The sequence below is a fragment of the Emys orbicularis genome, chromosome 4 (genome assembly GCF_028017835.1).
Source record: "Emys orbicularis isolate rEmyOrb1 chromosome 4, rEmyOrb1.hap1, whole genome shotgun sequence".
NCBI classification, from domain to species: domain Eukaryota; kingdom Metazoa; phylum Chordata; order Testudines; family Emydidae; genus Emys; species Emys orbicularis.
In genome coordinates, this window is record NC_088686.1 from 153,250,502 (window position 1) to 153,269,783 (window position 19,282).

Below are 19,282 nucleotides of genomic sequence, written 5' to 3' on the forward strand. Positions count from 1 at the left end.
ACTTTTTGAGGCTTTGGCTAGCTGTTCTTCAGATTCTTTTTTGGCCTTCCTAATTATATTTTTACACTTCATTTGCCAGAGTTTATTAGGCACCTTTCTATTTTCCTCACTAGGGTTTAACTTCCACTTTGTAAAGGATGCCTTTTTGCCTCTCACTGCTTCTTTTACTTTGTTGTTTAGCCATGGTGGCTTTTTTGGTTCTCTTATTATGTTTTTTAATTTGGAGGATACATTTAAGTTGAGCCTCTATTATGGTGTCTTTAAAAAGTTTCCATGCAGCTTGCAGAGATTTCGCTTTTGGCGCTGTACCTTTTAATTTCTGTTTAACTAACTTCCTCATTTTTGTGTAGTTCCCCTTTCAGAAATTAAATGCTACAGTGCTGGGCCACTGTGGTGTTTTTCCCGCCACAGGGATGTTAAATTTAATTATATTATGGTCACTATTACCAAGTGGTCCAGCTATATTCACCTCTTGGACCAGATCCTGTGCTCCACCTAGGACTAAATCAAGAATTGCCTCTCTGGTGGGTTCCAGGACTAGCTGCTCCAAGAAGCAGTCATTTAAGGTGTGAGGAAACTTTATCTTTGCATCCCTTCCTGAGGTGCTATGTACCCAGTCAATATGGGATAGTTGAAATCCCCCATTATTATTGAGTTTTTTATTTTAATAGCCTCTCTAATCTCCCTGAGTATTTCACAGTCACTATCACCATCCTGGTCAGGTGGTCTGTAATATATCCCTACTGCTATATTCTTATTATTCGAGCATGGAATTACTATCCATACAGATTCTATGGTACAGTTCGGTTCATTTAAGATTTTTATTTGATTTGATTCTACACTTTCTTTCACATATAGTGCCACTCCCCCACCAGCACAACCTGTTCTGTCCTTCCGATATATTTTGTACCCTGGTATTACTGTATCCCATTGATTATCCCCATTCCACCAAGTTTCTGTGATGCCTATTATATCAATATCCTCATTTAATACGAGGCACTCCAGTCGCCCATCTTATTATTTAGACTTCTAGCATTGGTATATAAGCACTTAAACTTGTCACTTTTTAGTTGTCTGCCATTACATGATGTAATTGAATGGGACTTTCTTTTCTTTTGACTGTTTCGCATCAGATCTTACCTGTATTCTATCATCTTCCATCCTCTCCTCCTTATTAGGACACAGGGAATCTCCATTTATAGATCCTCCTCCAAGGGATGTCCAAGCCACGTGCTCTCTGCACCTGTCAGCTTTCCCCCAGCCCTTAGTTTAAAAATCGCTCTACGACCTTTTTAAGTGCCAGCAATCTGGTTCCATTTGGTTTACGTGGAGCCCACCCTTCCTGTATAGGCTCCCCCTTTCCCAAAAGTTTCCCCAGTTCCTAATAAATCTAAACCCCACCTCCCTACACTGTCATCTCATCCACGCATTGAGACCCTGCAGTTCTGCCTGTCTAACTGTCCCTGCGCGCGGAACGGGAAGCATTTCAGAGAATGCTGCCATGGAGGTCCTGGACTTCAATCTCTTACCCAGCTGCCTAAATTTGGCCTCCAGGACCTCTCTCCTATCCTTCCCTATGTCATTGGTACTACAGGCTAGGGAGAGCGGGGGCACCATGCAGAGTTGGAGGCGCTCAAGGGGCACCGTGCAGAACAGGGGGAGCTCAGGGGGCACCATCGGGGGCAGGGAGAGAGGGGGCAGCATGCAGAGCGGGGAAGCTCAGGGGGCACTGTGCAGAGTTGGGGGACAGGGAGAGCAGGGGGCGCCATGGGGGGCTATGGAGAGCAAGGGGCACCATACAGAGTGGGGGAGCTGAGGGGGCACCATGGGGGGCAGGGAGCTCAGGGGGCACCCTGCACCCACTGCCCCCCCCGCTCCTGATGGCCACCTGCTGGGGTCTGGCCAGGCGGCGGGTGACACCCGCCCCAGCCATAGCAGAGTGGGTCGGCCTGGCTCGGATGGCAGGGTCAGCCCCAGCTCCCTGCGGCAGGCACTGGCCGCGCTCCTGGCCAGTCAGCCCGCTGGCAGGCTCGGCCCCGCCCCTTGCAGGAGCGGAGGGGGAGGGGCAGTTGCGGTGCCAGCCTCGTGCCGCCCCGCCCCCTGGGCAGTGCTCCCAGCCGCCGGGAGGCAAGGGCTCTGGGGTTGGCGGAGCCCTGGGGGAAGCCTCGACATCAGGCTCTGGCTTTTTGGCCGCCCCAAGCAAAAAAAAAAAAACCTGCGGCACGGCCGGAGCGCGGGTGCAGGGGGACCGGCTGGGGGGGGGGGGAAGGGGAGGGGGAGGGAGCGGGCGGGAGAGAGAGAGAAGGGGGCGGCCAGGGCTATAGCAGGGGCGCTGCCACGCGGCCCCTCCCACTGCGCCGCCTCCTGCTGCGAGGGCTCCGCTCCGGTCGGCGGGGAGGGAAGGAAGAGGACTGCCCTGCAGGGTGCTCTGGTTCTCTGCGCTGCCGCCCCCTACAGGGCGGTCGGAGCGCAAAAAAAAAAAAAGAAAGCGGCCGTGCCGCCCTAGGATTGGGCAGAATGCCGCCTCCAACAACCTGCCGCCCCAAGCACCAGCTTGCTCAGCTGGTGCCTGGAGCCGGCCCTGCCTGGAGTAGCAGCATGGTCAACTCTCTCAACACGGTAGGATGTTTTCCTCAAAGTCCCAGCTCCCGGAGTCCCGTGATGACAAGAGAAGCTTGCTTTTTGGAAAAATCAGCTTCTACCAGTGCTGCCTTGGGGTGGCAGGGAAGGGAAAAGGACGGTTTAGTTTGCCCCAGAGAGCCCCTATTTGAGAGGGCATCCAAACCGAGTGGCATTGCGTCCTGGCGCAGCAGGTCACAGTGCTGCCCAGGTTTTGCCCAGCTGCCCCTCATTTACGACACAGCCCCAGCCCCACAGGATGAGAGCCACCGCTGCAGGATGAGTGCAGATCAGGTGCTCCCAAGCCACCCCTCCTCCAGGGCCTCCCTTCAGAGTTTTGCCCCGTCTCCCCAAAAACCTTTGTACAGCCCTTGTTTCTAGCTCTCCTGGTTGGGGAGAAAAGCTTGGAAACACGACCTGAGTGTGTGAGCCTAAGTGCTCAGAAACCATCGGCCACAGAAACCCCCCACCTTTCTTGTTTTGAAGATAATTGCATGATTTGGTGGGGGGTCTGAACTCCTGATTGTTCAGTGTCGGGATTGGCCAGGCTGCCAAAAGGTCCTTGAAAACTGATCTGTCTCTGTGGACCCTCATTCCTTTCTCCTAGAATATCCAGAATGTTCTTTCCTACAGAGGACGGGATTTTCCACGGCATGCTCAGTCTGTGAGCACGCTGGGACAGACACCTGCTCTTTGCGGTTGTACTGAGCCTAGCCCTGAACCACACCAGCGGCCTCTAACCCTACTGCAATACAAATAAATATTAATAATAAGACAAGGACTGGCTGGAAAATACCAATTTTTTTTCACAAGAAATTTTAATTTTTTTTTTGAAATTTCCAGCCATTCCCTCCCAGTTTTTCAATGCAAACCCCAAACCTTTTCATTTTTGGAAACCACATTGTGTCATTTTTTTATTTGAAACGGAATATCAAAAAATGTTACCCAACAGCCCGACTTATTACCGGGCACGGAAATTTTCTACCTTTAAAAAAAAATTAGAAAAAAATTACTGAAAACTGAAGAGTGGTTCCATATCAAATAGCAATTAATTAATTAGTTTAAAAATCAGTTTTCATTACTTTTTTTTATTTAAAATTCCAGTTTGGGGGTCTCTGGCCCCATTGATGCCAATGGAGCTATGGATGACTGACACCAGCTGGGGATTTGGCCTCATTGATTCCAAAGGAGTGATGGCCAATTCACACCCAGTTGGCATCTGGCCCACTGACATCAATGGCACTACGGCTGATTGACACCTGGTGAGGACCTGGCCCATTGGCTCCAGTGGAACAACAGCTGATTCACACTAGCAAGGGTAGCGGTTGTGTCTAGAAATCAGCTCCATTAAGCACTAATAATCCCCGTTCAGGGACACACTCTCTGCCGTTCTTTGCTCCTCCTGCCCCATGGCCCCTCCTCCTGCACAATCTGCCCGCTCCTGGTTGCCAGTTTTGGTTGGACGTATTCCTGGAGGTTTCATCACACGACAATCTTTAATAATGCCTGGAAGCTCCGGCAGCCCTAACTGGGAACGCCCTCTGCACAGAAAGCGGCAGGAAGGACAAAGTTCATTTTGCTGACTTCACCTTGTGCTGGGAGCTTTTGCCATGAGCTTGGAGCGCTGACCTGAGCACGCGGCCCAGGCTTTCAGGGAGGTAAAGAATTCCATTTCTCCTCCTTGCCTTTCTCTTTCTGTCCACCTTATTTCTGTCTTCCTCCCTTCCCAATGAGCTTAGGGTGACCAGATGGGAAGTGTGAAAAATCGGGACGGGGGGGGGTGGGTGTAATAGGTGCCTATATAAGAAAAAGCCCCCAAAATCGGGACTGTCCCTATAAAATCTGGACATCTGGTCACTCTACTGTCGCTCTCTGTCCCCCCCCCCCCCCACGCACACATATTCTTTCTGTCTCCCGCCCTGGCTTGTCCCTTCTGTGCTGGTGGGACCCCCTCGCTGTCACTGTATGTGACAGGTGAGGTCCCCTGCTGGGCCCAATGCACAGTAGATGTGAGCCTGTTACAACCTCAGCTCCAAACTCTGGCCCCTGTGCTCAAGCTGGGGAGGTGGGTGTTTTCAGTTTGGCACAGTCCTGCTCCCCCCTTCCCCCACCTCCCGTGCCAGACAAGATGGCTGCAGTCCTGCTTGCTGTCCTGGCAGGTAGGAGAATGATCCTGTATCCTCTGGGGGCGCTGCCCCATCCAGCCCCATGGCTGTACGAGCTGTGTCAGAGGAAGACGGCGCTGCTGACTTGAGAAAGGCCCCCATAAATCAAAACAAAAATTAGTCTGTTTATTTGTCCTCTGGGGTCAGTGCCATGTAGGGTCATCCTGTTTCTGTCAGCTGTTCTCTCCAATTGAGAGCTGGAAACTGACTCTTAAAAATGCCCCCGGAGATTCCCCCATAATCCAGGGAGTGCAGGAGTCAGGGTTTGAAGAAAAGCATTCGATCTCGTGAGAGCTGGCGGCGCTGGGAAAGGGCAAGTGCCGTAGCTGGCATCCGGCCCAACCCCAGCGGCCTTCAGAGCTAAAAGCGCGAGTCTGTAGCACTCCTGTTGGGAGGGGAATGATGGTCCAGTGATTTGGGTGCTGCTAGCTTCGGACCCTGCTGACTTGGCTTCAGTTCCTGCTATGCTACAGGTCCCTCAGGTGACCTCGAGCAAGTCAGTGAATTGTTCTGGGGGTAATAGCTGTGCCTTGCCTCACAGGGGGCTGTGAAGATCAATACAATGATGTTCTATAGATTTTAAGGCCAGAAAGGACCATTAGATCATCTAGTCTGACCTCCTGCATAACCCAGGCCAGAGAATCTCACCCAGTTACCCCGGTATTGAGCCCAATCACTTGGATTAGACTAAAGCATTTCAGTCTCCGAGAGATTAAATTGCTGAGTGTCCTAGGCAGAGAACAGTTGAGAACAAGGTGCCCTTGAGGGCCCTGCAATGGCAGGGAATTGATTAGGTGAGAAACGCCCAAGTGGTCTTGGCAGGTGATTCATGCTGCAGAGGAAGGTGAAAACCCCCAAGGTCCCTGCTAATCTGAGCTGGGGAACAGTCCTTCCTGCACATGCGAGCAAGACCCACCAGCCGCATAGCTAGAAAGGATTCTTCGGACAGCCTCAGAACACTAGTCTGTCCTGTCTCCAGCTGTGGACAATCCCTGATGCTTCAGAGAAAGGGGGACATAGAGGAAATGAAGAATACATCTGGCCAAACGGTGCATGGAGACAAATAATTCCTTCCTGACCTCCTCAGTGGCCGTAACCCTGAAGCATGATATTTGATTACAGTCATTGTCTTAGTGCAGAGCTGCATGTGTTGTGAGCATGTTGAGGGCAGCGCAGGCAATCCTGTTCTCCCCATGGCCCATGAAGGAAGGGGATTAGCACAGGGACTCATAAAGATTGTGAGGCAGCCGACACTGTGGTGATGGGGTCCATATAGCTAGAGCTAAAGTGGCTGGGCTGTAATAGACTCATGTCTTGCACTGACTGATGGGTTACACATGCAGGATAACTCTCCTTCAGAGGAAGTTTCCTCTCCTTAGGTAGAATTTGGGTCTCCATAAAACAAGGGTGGTTGGATCCCTAAAAAAGCTCTTGGGTTTGTGTGGTGTATTGAGGACTGTGTTTACATTGCAAGCTATCACTTTAAGAATGTTTTTTTTTCCTGATCCTGTTTGCAGACTAAGGGGCTCTAGAGGGGAGTCTGTGATCAGTTGGTCTGCAGCCAGCCAGCCTAGAGCAAGGTTGGTGAATTGGGCCTCACTGCCTTAGGGAGCAGCCTGCTTTGTCTCTCTCTGTTTTGGGTTTCTTGAGGAGTGTTATTCTGAATTCTAGGAATTAAAGTAGCATCACGTTGCAACCTTCCAGCAAGAGAGTTTTATGTTTTTATCTCATTTCTGTGCATGTGCCATGAACATAGCACTCTGTTTTACAGGGCATTGCCATATTAGCGGCATCATGGCCTCAGCAAACCCTGTGGAGAGACTGCAGGATGAGGCCGTGTGCAACATCTGCCTGGACTGCTTCACTGAGCCAGTGAGCATTGACTGTGGGCATAACTTCTGCCATGCCTGCATCAGCCGGTACTGTGAGAAGTGGGAGGAAGAAAGCCCTGGTAAACCCGTCCTGTGCCCCATCTGCAAAAAGAAATTCAAGAAGGACAACTTCCGGCCCAACTGGCAGCTGGCCAACATGGTAGAGAACATCCTGAAGCTGAAGGCCGCAAGGGGAGAGGAGCGGACGGGGCCATTCTGCCAGCATCACCAAGAGCAGCTCAAATTGTTCTGTGAGGAGGATGGGAAGGCAATCTGCGTGGTGTGCCGGGAGTCCCAAGAGCACCGGGAACACAGGGTGGCACCCGTGGAGGAGGCTGCCCAAACATACAGGGTGAGAGTCTGCTGGGTGCAGGGGCTCCCGGGTGCTACTCTGCTGGGGAGCTGGGTGCTAATCACAGCCACAGGCCCTGCTGGGGTCTCCTCTCCACTGCTGCAACTTTGTTTGAAAGTTTGGGTGGGGCTACAAGTCTTTTCTTGTGTTTGAGAAGACACTTTTCCCTCAGCAGGCTGGGCTGCTTGTCCATGCCTGGGGCAGGCCCTCAGGATACCTGGGTCAGTTCCCAGCTCTGACACAAATAGACCAAACAACGGCTTTAGGGTTTCTTCATTGCAACCAAGGGAACTTTTCAGGGAGAAACATGAATATTTTTCACAAAATCGTCCATGTTGAAAAAAAACAACATTTTTTCTTTGGGGGGAGGGGAACTTCTAAGCAAATCTTCGGACGGGCTTTATTTACAGGGGAGCCTGTGTGTGGTTAATGGCTCACTTTTACTGGTACACAAGGACACCCCTGGCGACTGATCCCAGGCAGGAGGCTCCTGAACTGTGGTCCTGCCCCTACACCGCCCATTCCCCCGAGGCCCCGCCCCCATGCCGCCCATTCCCCCGAGGCCCCGCCCCCATTCCTGCACCATCTCTTCCCTCAAGCCCCCACCCACCGCACATGCCTCTCTTCCCCTTCCCCGTCACTCGTTCTTATGGCCAGTAAAAATTGGGGGAGCCATGGCCCCCTGCCTCCCCCCCGTTCCAGCACCCCTGACAGGGCCAGATCCAGCGTTTTTGCTGCCCCAAGCATCGGAGAAAATAAATAAATAAATAAAGCCGCGATCGGCGGCACTTCGGTGGCAGCTCTACCGCCGCCGCTTCATTCTTCGGCGGCAATTCGGCGGCAGGTCCTTCCCTCCGAGAGGGACTGAGGGACCCGCCGCTGAATTGCCGCCGAAGAGCCGGACGTGCCGCCCCTTCCCATTGGCCGCCCCAGGCACCTGTTTGCTGCGCTGGTGCCTGGAGCCGGCCCTGACCCCTGATCCCAGGCCTCTGGATCTTCAACCACACACCGCTCCTGTTTGAGCTTACAGACCAGGGGGCATTAGCTGAGATGCAGTAGCAGCCTTACAACCCCCTCTACGTGGTCTGGTGGAAGCCAGAAGTGGTCAGCACCTCAGTGGCAGGTGCATGGCCCTCCCGGATGCCCTTCTGACCAGTGCTGCTGTTCCCCCTCAGACCAAAGTCCAGCAAGCCCTGACTCAGCTCAGGAAGGAGATGGAAGCTGCCAAGCGGCTGGAGGCCAAGGAGACCAGGAAGATCAAGGAATGGCAGGTAAGTGTCTCCCTGGTGGGACAGTAGATCCACTCCAGTTCAACCACAACCTATTGAGGCCTCGCTCTTGGTCGCCTTGTGTCAGTGCAGTGCCCAGTGCGACCGGGCCTTGCTGCTACCATGATACAAATTAATAATAATAATAGCAAGGTATTAACTGGCGACTTCTTTTGTATTTAGTGATGACCCTGGCTCAGGGATCTGTGGGGACTGAACAAAGCATCTGCCTCTAAAAGATGAAGTTTATTAGCTCAATGACTGTAGATGTCCAAGTTAGCAGGTCCGGCCTCCTGCCTAACCCAGGCCAGAGAATCTCCCCCAGCAATTCCTGCCTCTGGCCCAATAGCTCCTGGCTGAGCTAGAGCGGAGCTTTGAGACAGAGATGCCCCATCTCCACGGACAGACTCTCAAGGTTGGAGCAGACACTACTAGACCCCTACATGTGCTGTAGCTGCTGTGGGGGTCTGGGAGCACGTTAGCACAGATGTAGGGGAGCACGGCTCAGGGTCAGGGACGCTGCTCCTCTGACCCCCTGTGCTCTCTGAGGACACCCTGCTCTGGCTGTGAGCCTCCATCTCTCTGGGGTGAAATCCTGAGATTCTGCCACTCTCAGACCGGGTCCTGCCCTGCAGTCCCCTGTGTATCATGCACGTGTGGGCTGTCCCTTGGGGAGCACCCAACCCACGGTCCATTCAGTAGCCAGACTTCTTATAGCAATAGAGGTGTGTCCGTAACCATCTGGACAAAGTACTTCAGAGAAAAGGACCCTGACTCATCAAAAGGTCTCCACGCACATCCGCCTTACCTGGAATCCTGCCAGCTCCCAGGGGTCTAACTTTCCTCAGGCTAGTTCTCCATAGCTCTCAAAAACCTTTCCCTCTGCCTTGAGGGTGTAAGCCTGTTTGAGCCCCCCACCCCAAAGGGACCCAGCCTCCCTGGGCAAACTTGTCTGGCAGGGCCCGAGCCAGGGCATCAAAGCAAATGCATCTTTCATTGTACGTTAAGTGTTTCTGAGAAGCATATACCTGGATCCATCTGTCCCTTCTTGGGTGCCTTTCCTGCCACCCCTGCTATCAAGCTGAATAGATCTATTAAGACAGTGAACTTCCCAGTAACCCGGTCAAGATATAGTCTGTCTAGACCATTATGGACAACTCCAAATCTGTCACATCCACTCTAGCAATTTTAACATCCTCTACTACAGACTGTAAGTTAGGCCTGTATATATATATATTTTTCCCCATGACAGATCTTTATTCCTGATTTTTGATGGGAAATTTCAGAATGAAATGAAGATCTTCTTTACATTCTGAGCCAATGTGAAATTTCCCCTTTGGTTCAAATTCTTCAATGGGAGATTTAAAGAGCTCAATCTCTTTAGCTTCTCGAGAAGAAGAGTGAGATGTGACTCGATGGCAGTGTAGAAGTTGTGACAAAATGGGGTTTTATTCATCTTGTTATATTGCATGCGAGTCTTACTGTCCTATACTAATACTGTGGGTACCTCAGTTTCCCAGTGTACTGCACCAATGCTTCGGTGGTGGGAACTGGGTGTGTGATTTTTGCTGAGCCCCTCAGGGCAGGTGAGGCTGCCCAGCTGTTTGCACCTATGTAACCTGAGATGTCTGTGTGTTTGTGTGTGTGTGTGTGTGTGTGTGTGTGTGAGAGAGAGAGAGAGAGAGAGAGAGAGAGAGAGAGAGAGAGACCAGGTAACACCTTTGGCCTGAGAAGTGAGACAAAGAGAAGGAGGAGCAATGGGGGTGTCGGAGGTCTGGTCGCTGGAAGCTGGCAGTAGGGTGACCAGATAGCAAGTGTGAAAAATCGTGACGGGGTGGGGGGTAATAGGCCTCTATATAAGAAAAAGGCCCAAATATCGGGTCTGTCCCTATAAAATCAGGACCTCTGGTCACTCTAGTTGGGAGTCTGCTTGGGGGGACTGGAATAGGGGGAGTCCAGGACTTCTGGCCCAGGACTACCCAAGATGGACTTGGCTGAAAGTCACTGATTTCTGTGATAGCAAGCTCTGTTCTACGCTGCGTTCCTGTCAACCAATAACCTTCCGTTTAAGGAAGGGGATGATATAGATGCCTTCCTCACTGCCTTTGAGACAGCCTGCAATATGCACCAGGTTGACCCTACAGGCTTCGGCATCTCACCCCCTTACTGGGTCCCAAGACCATAGGGATGTTCAGGCAGATGGATGGGGTGGAAGCAGGGGACTATGAACTGTTCAAACAAGCCCTGCTGCGCAGGTTTGAGCTGACCCCCAAGCAGGGGTGGCTCTAGCTTTTTTGCCGCCTCAAGCACGGCAGGCAGGCTGCCTTCGGCGGCATGCCTGCGGGAGGTCCGCCGGTCCCACGGCTTCGGCGTACCCGCCGCCGAATTGCTGCCGAATTGCCGCCGAATCCGCGGGACTGGCAGACCTCCCGCAGGCATGCCGCCAAAGGCTGCCTGACTGCTGCCCTCACAGGGACCGGCAGGGCACCCCCTGTGGCTTGCCGCCCCAGGCACGCGCTTGGAGCGCTGGTGCCTGGAGCCGCCCCTGCCCCCAAGGCGTACAGGAAAAGGTTCCAGAGTATGCAGAAGACCCAGGGGATGACCAGTCTGGAACTGGTCATGCTGATGGGGGAATACACCCACAAGTGGGTGAATGGGGCCGGGGCCCAGACCAAGGAGGACGTGATTGAACTGATGGGGCTGGAGCGACTATATGAACTCTGTCCCCCGACCTGAGGATGGGGCTGGTGGACAAGAGGCCAAAGGACCTGCACCAAGCAGGGCTGCTGGCTGATGATTTTGTGGATAGCAGGTCGGGATATGGAATGGAATCCTGGGGGGACAGGCCCACATCAGTGCAGAAGAGGGGTCACCCAGGGCTACCCAGAAGGGAGTCTCGGATAAATCCCTCCTGAGAGGCACAGCCAATACCAGAGCTGACTGACCAGCCGCAGGAGACCAATGGGACCTGAGGTGTAATTACTGTGGCCAGAGGGGCCACAGATGGGCCCGGTCCCAAAAGCTCAGGGACAGGATAAGCAAACCGAGCCCTCAGAGGGTTACCTGGGTGGGAGCCCAGCCAGAGGAGGGGCTGGCTCCCCAGGCAGGAGGGGCTGGCAGTTTAGCAATGGCTCCAGAGGGAAGAGGAGTCTCCCAGGCCAGCTCCTTGGGGAGGCTTGATACTCCGGATTCAAAGTTCTCAGTCTACAGTGAGCGTGGGGCAGCCCCTGAGGAGCGAGTGCCTCATTCCCCTGGAGGTGGATAGGATGCAGGTCACTGGGTCCGAGGTGGTGGCTCCAGATCGGGTGGTGCCCAACACCTACCTGATGCTGACGGGCATCTGTGGGCCCCCATTTAAGGTACCTGTGATGAGGGTACATCTGAAATGGGGGGCCAAGGAGGGGCCCAAAGATATGGGGGCTGCACCATCAATTGCCAACCGAGGTGCTGATGGGGGGTGACCTGGTGGATTGGCCAGGCAGCCCCCAAGCACCCTAGTCATCACCCATAGCCAGAGCCAGCGAAGGGCACTCTGCCCTGACACCGGGGGCAGTGCCCTGCAGGGGGCGCAGGACCCTACCCTGGTGGGAAAGAAGTCACTGGGGACAGGACTTGGCCAGGCTGTGGCCTCGGACCCAGCCAGTGAGAGGGAGCAGGTTCCCATCCCTTCCCCAGCCGCTGAATTCCAGGCCGAACTGCGGAAGGATCCCTCCCTGGAGAAGCTGAGGGAACTTGCTGGCCACAGCACGGCGAAACCTCTGGGGGAAGGCTGCCAGGAGAGGCTCCTGTGGGAGAAGGTATTCCTGTACCAGGAATGGGCTCCCCAAGGGGAAGTAGAACTGTGGGGGATCAGGAGACATCTGGTAGTCCCCCAGAAGTACCGCCACAGGCTACTGTACCTGGCCCATGACATCCCTCTCTCGGGACACCAGGGAATCCAGCACACCTGGCAGAGGCTGCTACGGAACTTTTACTGTCCCTGGGTCGTTGATGCCGTCCAGCAGTACTGCAGGTCCTGCGACCCCTGCCAGAGGGTGGGGAAGGCCCAGGACAAGGAGAAAGCAGCTTTGAGGCCCCTGGCCATCATAGAGGAGCCTTTCCAGAAGGTGACCGTGGACATAGTGGGGCCCCTCAGCAAGGCAACTCAGACAGGGAGAAAATACATTCTGGTGGTGGTAGATTTCACTACTCGCTATCCTGAGGCCGTGGCTCTGTCCTCTATCGAGGCAGACACTGTGGCAGACGCACTGCTGACCATTTTCAGCAGAGTGGAGTTCCGCAAGGAGGTCCTTACAGACCAGTCTCCAATTTCATGTCAACTCTGCTCCAGTGCTTGTGGCAGAAGTGTGGGGTCCAACACCCCTGGGCCTCAGTGTATCACCCTCAGTCCAATGGGCTGGTGGAGAGGTTCGATGGAACTCTAAAGATGATGCTGAAAACCTTTATGAACCAGCACCCACAGGACTGGGACAAGTATTTACCCCACCTGCTGTTCGCGTACCAGGAAGTGCCCCAAGAATCAACAGGATTCTATCCTTTCAAGTTGCTGTATAGGAGGAGAGTGAGGGGACCCCTGGACTTGCTGAGGGAAGAATGGGAGGGGAAGGCCTCCCCCGATGGAGAATCAGTGGTGGAGTATGTACTGACCTTCTGGGAAAAGCTCGCTGAGCTCATGGGCTTGGCCAGGGAAAATCTAGCCAGGGGCCAATGGAAGCAGAAGCTCTGGTACGACCGCTCAGCGCGTGCCCGCTCCTATGCCACCGGGTACTAGGTGATGGTTCTCATTCCCGTGAGAAAGAACAAACTACAAGCTGCCGGGGACAGGCCTTTTAAGGTCATCAAGCAGCTGGATGAGGTGAACTATGTAGTGAAACTGTCTAACCGGGCTCACAGCCACCAGGTGTACCATGTCAACATGGTGAAGCCGTACTTTGACAGGGAGAATTTGGTACTGGCTGTGTGTGGCCATTGGGAGGAGCAGGGAGATGATCCCCTTGTGGATCTATTCCCTGAGACGGGGGCTGGACCTTCGCTGGAATCAATTCCCCTCTCTGACCAGCTAACCCCTGCCCACCAGACAGAGATCCGAGGGGTGCTGGGTTCCTACCAGCAGCTGTTCTCCAACTGGCCTGGGCTCACTAACCTGTCTGTCCACCAGGTGGAGACAGGAGCCCACCCTCCTGTAAGATGCTCCCCATTCCGGGTCACTGGGAAAACAGCCCAGGACCTGGAGAGAGAGGTCAAGGACATGCTGGCTATAGGGGTGATCCAGCCGTCCTCCAGCCAGTGATGTTGATCCCCAAGAAGGACGGGTCCGTCCGGTTTTGTGTGGATTACCGGAAGCTTAATGCCATCACCAAGTTTGATGCCTACCCCATGCCTAGGCCTGACGAGCTCCTAGACAAGCTGGGGGGGCTCGTCGTTGTCTCACTATGGATCTCACCACGGGCTACTGGCAAGTACCTTTGAATCCAGTTGCCCAGCTGAAATCTGCATCACCCCTCTGGGGTGGATAGATGGGGTGGAAACAAGGGATTATGAACTGTTCAAACAAGCCCTGCTGCGCGGGTTTGAGCTGACCCCCAAGCAGGGGTGGCTCTAGCTTTTTTGCCGCCCCAAGCACGGCAGGCAGGCTGCCTTCGGCGGCTTGCCTGCGGGAGGTCCGCCGGTCCCACGGCTTCGGCGTACCCGCCGCCAAATTGCCGCCGAATCCGCGGGACCGGCGGACCTCCCGCAGGCATGCTGCCAAAGGCTGCCTGATTGTTGCCCTCGCAGGGACCGGCAGAGAATGGCAGAAAAAGAGCCAATGGCTGGGAGCGGCGGCCAGACAAATTCAAAGTAGATATAAGGCACAGATTGTTAACACGAAGGGTGATTAACCACTGGAACAAACTCCTAAGGGAAGTGGCGGATGCTCCATCTCTTGGTGGCTTTGAATCTAGATGGGACGTCTTTCTGGAAAACGCTTTAATCAATCACAAGTTATTGGTCTCAGGACAGGGGTGACTGGCTGAAATTCAATGGCTGGGCTATGCAGGAGGTGAGACTAGAATCTAATGGTCCCTTATGGCCTTGGAATCTGTACATTTATTAAATAAAAAACGTTGGTTTTGTTTCACTTTTCGAAATCTGGATAGTGGGGAGTCATCAAACAATTTGGAGAAAATGGGGGGGGGGGAAGTTCGATGAGAAAAGTGTAGGGGAAGGTTGGCTGGTTGGTGTGTAAGTAGCACATCGTTTTTCCTCAGTCCTGTTGGTTTTTTTACTTCTCCCGGCAGGAGAAAGTGCAGGTTCAGCGTCAGATCATCACGTCAGAGTTCGAGAAGATCCGCCAGTTCCTGACTGAGGAGAAGAAGCTGCTGCTAGAGAAGCTGGCGACGGAAGAGAAGGACTTCATGCAGAGAGTACAGGCCAACCTAGCTGACCTCTCGGAGCAGAGCTCTGCCCTGGGCAAACTCATTGCAGAGCTGGAGGAGAAGTGCCGGAAATCATCTGTGGAGCTGCTGGAGGTGAGAGTGTGTTGGGTGTGTCAGCAGGTGACTGGGTGGCCAAGGAGGTAAGGTACAGGGCAGTGATGTGGGAGGCCTGGGTTTTAATCCCAGCCTGTCTCTGTGTGACTTTTCCTTCTGTGGGCATCAGTTTCTCCATCTGTTAAATGGGGTTAACTGGTAGAATTGGTTGGGAAATGACTTGGGATTTTTCCCTCTGCTGAAAAAATTTTGTTTTCTTCAAAAATTTGGGCTGGAAAAACCCCCAAATGGAAAATGTTAGGATTCACCAAACCAGCCTTTTTCACAGCAGACACTGATTCTCCTCCGTTTCTCCTCTGCAGGGTGTGAGGTGTCCACTGAGCAGGTAGGTGACTGTAGTCCATCTCCGTTCCATTTCTGCTATGGATGGGTGCGCTGGGAGCTGAGATAACGAGGCATTTCTCCCCGTAGTGCTGAAACTATCAAACTGCGGGAGCCAGAAGCCATCCCCACTGAAGTGAAGAATAGATACAAATTCCCTGAGCGTTGCCTGGATATGAAGAAAATGCTACAGAAATTCAAGAGTGAGTGACACTGCATGGGATGGAATTTGCTGGGGATCCCAGGGAGAACAGAAGAATATACACCCGTGTGTGTTTGGGCGGGGGGGGGGAGGAAGTAATGTGATACTTGGATGCATACACAGGGGAATCTGGAGTAGGAGTAGAGACGTTATTTTACCTCTGTGTTTATCACTGGTGCGACCGCTGCTGGATTCCTGTGGCCACAATTCCAGAAGGATGTTGATAAATTGCAGAGGGTTCAAGGAAGAGCCGTGAGAATGGTTGAAGGATTAGAAAACCTGCCTTCTAGTGAGAGACTCAAGGAGCTCAGTCTATTTAGCTTAACAAAGAGAAAGTTCAGGGGTGACTTGATCACAGTCTATAAGTACTTCCATGGGGAACAAATATTTAATAATAGCGGCCTCTTCAAGCTAGCAGACGAAGGTCTAACAAGATCCAGTGGCTGCTAGTTGAAGCTAGACAAACTCAGACTGTAAATACAGTGTGACTTCTTAACAGCGAGGGTGAGAAGCTACTGGAACAACTTACCAACGACTGTGGTGGATTCTCCATCACTGGCCATTTTTAATTCAAGTTTGGATGGGTTTTTTTTCTCTAAAAGATCTGCTCTGTGTTACACTGGAGATCAGGCCAGATTGTCACAGTTATCCCTTCTGGCCTTAGATCTCTGTGCAGGTAGGCAGGGCGTGGTTTGTACATGAGGGGAGGTAGGCCCACAGTGCTGAAGTGGGAAGCCATGATGTGTGGGCATGGGGCCGTAGTGAGGGGTAGAGTCACAGCATGGGATGAGGCTACATTCTGGGAGCCATGGTCCAGAGATGGGATCAAACCTGCGACCGCTGGAGCTAAATGCATGATCCTCTACTGCATGAGCTAAAAGCCACCTGCCCCTTAGCTAAGGCTGTAGCAGACTCATTAATCTCTGTGGGCTTGGTGCCACTAGCTTGGACAGAGCACCACACCCAGGAGGTGTGTGGGTTACACGGGGACGTGGCCGTGATACAGAGGATGGAGCTCCATTTTGGGGGTGGGACCATGTGTGGTGTGGGGCTATATTCTGGAGGCGTGGCCACAGGGCAGAGGTGCAGCCAGGGCCCGTGGGTGGGGCCATGTGGTCCCTGGACCATGGAGTGTTGGCTGCAGGCTGGTCTGACAGTGCTGGTCTGACTCTCTCATCTCTCCGTACAGCGGATGTGACTCTGGATCCCGAGACAGCCCACGTGTGCCTGGAGCTGTCCAAGGACCGTCGGGGCGTGCGGCTGGGGGAGCCGCAGCGGGACATCCCGTCCCACGCCAAGCGTTTCGACACGTACCGCTGTGTGCTGGGCGCGGCGGGGCTGCATACAGGACGGCACTACTGGGAGGTGGAGGTGGAGGCGGGCGACAAGGCCTACTGGACGCTGGGCGTAGCGCGGGGCTCGCTGCGCAGGAAGGGCTGGTTCAGCATGGAGCAGGAGGAGGGCATCTGGGCTGTGCGCCTCATCAGGGGCCAGTACCACGCCCTCACCTGCCCCGAGATCAGACTGTCCCCGAGCCGCAGCCCCCAGCTCCTGGGCATCTTCCTGGACTGTGACGGCGGGAGCATCACCTTCTATGAGGCCGAGGGCATGGAACCCATCTTCTCCTTTGCCACCGGCACCCCCTTCCCCGAGCCGCTCTACCCCTTCTTCTGGCTCATGTGCCCCGGCACCAGCCTCAGGATTTGCCCCACGGTGTGAGGGGGGGAAGCAGGCCTGACGGGCTGGGGAATGGCACGGGGGTGGGCAGTGTCCCTGACAGGGCCTCTGGGTGGGACAGTGGCTCCTGCCCCATCACACCAACACCCCCCTAATCGTCCAGTAGCTGGGAACCGCTCAAGGCTGTTGGAGTTGGGGGGCTCCCTCACCCTAGCAGCAGCGGGGGTGGGGGGCAGGGAGATGAGGTATGCCAGCCAGCTCCCCTCCCCTCCCCCAGCTCTCACGGTCAAGGGGGGCCTGCCTCGGTAAGTGTGTGTATACATGCTCCCATAGAACACCCATCCAGCCCTGTGCACCTCCCTCACCTACCAACAGCCCGGAGCTGAGACCAAGAGGGGCAGAGGTGGCAGGGCCGGGCCTGGTTCCTCAGTGGGACGGGCTCACCCGCACTGTTTGGGCCTCAGTCTCTGCCCCCTGGTGGGATGTCTTCGCTCCCCCTCCCCCAAAGAGCCCTCGCTCTGCTGGGTTGGGTTGGTCAGGACCATTTTTTTTAGAATAAACTGAATGTAAAGATGAGGCACGTTGTGAGTTACTGACCTCTCCACCCCACCCCCGCCAGGGTGGAGAAGCACTGGAATGGGTTACCTAGGGAGGTGGTGGAATCTCCTTCCTTAGAGGTTTTTAAGGTCAGGCTTGACAAAGCCCTGGCGGGGATGATTTAGTTGGTGTTGGTCCTGCTTGGAGCAGGGGGTTGGACTAGATGACCTCCTGAGGTCCCTTCCAACCCTGATATTCTATGATTCTATGAACAGCCCCGTGGGGCAGCACCATCTTGTGATTCAAACCCTTGGGAACTAAAACGAGAGTTATTCAGAACCCAGAGCTCATCGTCCTCCTAACTAAAGACAGTTTGGGGAGAAACCCACCCTAAAGCCCCCGTATTGGCTGCACTGCTGTGTGCTGCACTCCGGGACTTGACTCCAAAACTAGACTGGGAGGCCATCCGGGCAGGGACAATGTCTGGGATCACAGGAGGGATCCATCAAGAGCCCATTATTATTACTGTGAATCCAACCAGAATGGGGGTCCTGTTGTGCAGGGCACTGCACAGACGCTGGCCCTGCCTGAGTCTGGCGAGAGCCTGAGACTGTTGCTCTGAGGGGATGGGTTTCATACACTGTGCCCAGGAGGCTAAATCCTGCTGCTCAAGGGCTCTGATAATCAGGGGTTAAATCTACACGGCTCAGAGTCCTCTGGGAACTAGAGACCCCTAGAACATTGATTTTTGATGACATTTTTCAGTTTTTAGTGGTTTTTAAAAACCAAGCCCCCAGATTTTATGTTTGGAATCATGGGGTTTATTTTGTTCCAGGTTTCCCTCTTAGGATTTGTTTGCACTCACAGTGCTTGACCCTCATTGGATAAACTTGCTTTGTGGGGAGCTAGCATGGGCCACGTTTGCACCCCTCTGCCTCCGCCACCCTTTAGTCCCCTGCATAGCCCCACTGGCCTCCATCCCACATCCCTCCACCCCACGCTCCTGTGCCCCATCCCCCTTCCTCCTCCTGCACCCTCCGCTGCCTCCTGACTCTTCATGCCTCTGCCCCCCTTCCTCAGCCCCCCAACTGTCCCATAGTCCCTTTCTACCCTTCATCCTTCTGTGCCTTTCTGCCCTGCACCCCCTGTGCCCCTCCACCATGCGTCCTATGCCCTGCACCCTCTGCCCATCCCCACACAGCAATTACTGGGGAACAAGCTCCACCCTCACCCCCAGGCAGGATTCCCAGAACAGAGTTGCTCCTGGGAGCATTAGGCACTGTGGGGAAACCTGCCCACATCCTCCTGGGGCATGATGGGAGGCAAGGACTGAACTCCCACAATTCACTCCTGCCGTGAGTATGGCTGAGGGGGTTTGTGTGCGGGTTGGATCTGCAGCGCCCCCTGTTGGGCCCTTGTTCCTAGCGGCACTGGTGTGCGTGTGTGTGTGTGCGCACACTCCATCGGTCCATAGGGTTTTAGGCAAGACAGAAGCACAAGTCTGACTGCGCAGACAGACGGTGTGAGGGCTGTATGTTTGCGGCAGCCTCTGTGTCTGAATAAACTGGATTCTGCAGCCACAAAAGCTGGTCTCAGTCCAGTGAGTGGAGGAAGCACCCCCCAACCCCCTCCAGGGGAAAGGCCCCATATCACATTCCCTGCCCCCAAGACAGACAGTCAGCTCCTCCCAAACTCTGCAGTCCTTCACTGCAGTGCCCCCCACCCCCCACTGCCAGGCTG

The 19,282-nt window shown here is 54.1% G+C and overlaps 1 protein-coding gene across 1 annotated transcript; it reads left to right on the top strand.

Annotated features, from left to right (window-relative positions):
- Positions 1-6,578: 6,578 nt before the first annotated feature.
- On the top strand, positions 6,579-17,047 carry LOC135878227 (E3 ubiquitin-protein ligase TRIM58-like). Its single transcript, XM_065403825.1, has 6 exons — positions 6,579-7,007; positions 8,183-8,278; positions 14,554-14,784; positions 15,108-15,130; positions 15,217-15,329; positions 16,518-17,047. The coding sequence occupies exons 1-6, from the start codon at positions 6,579-6,581 to the stop codon at positions 17,045-17,047; spliced, it is 1,422 nt and encodes a 473-aa protein (XP_065259897.1).
- Positions 17,048-19,282: the final 2,235 nt, after the last annotated feature.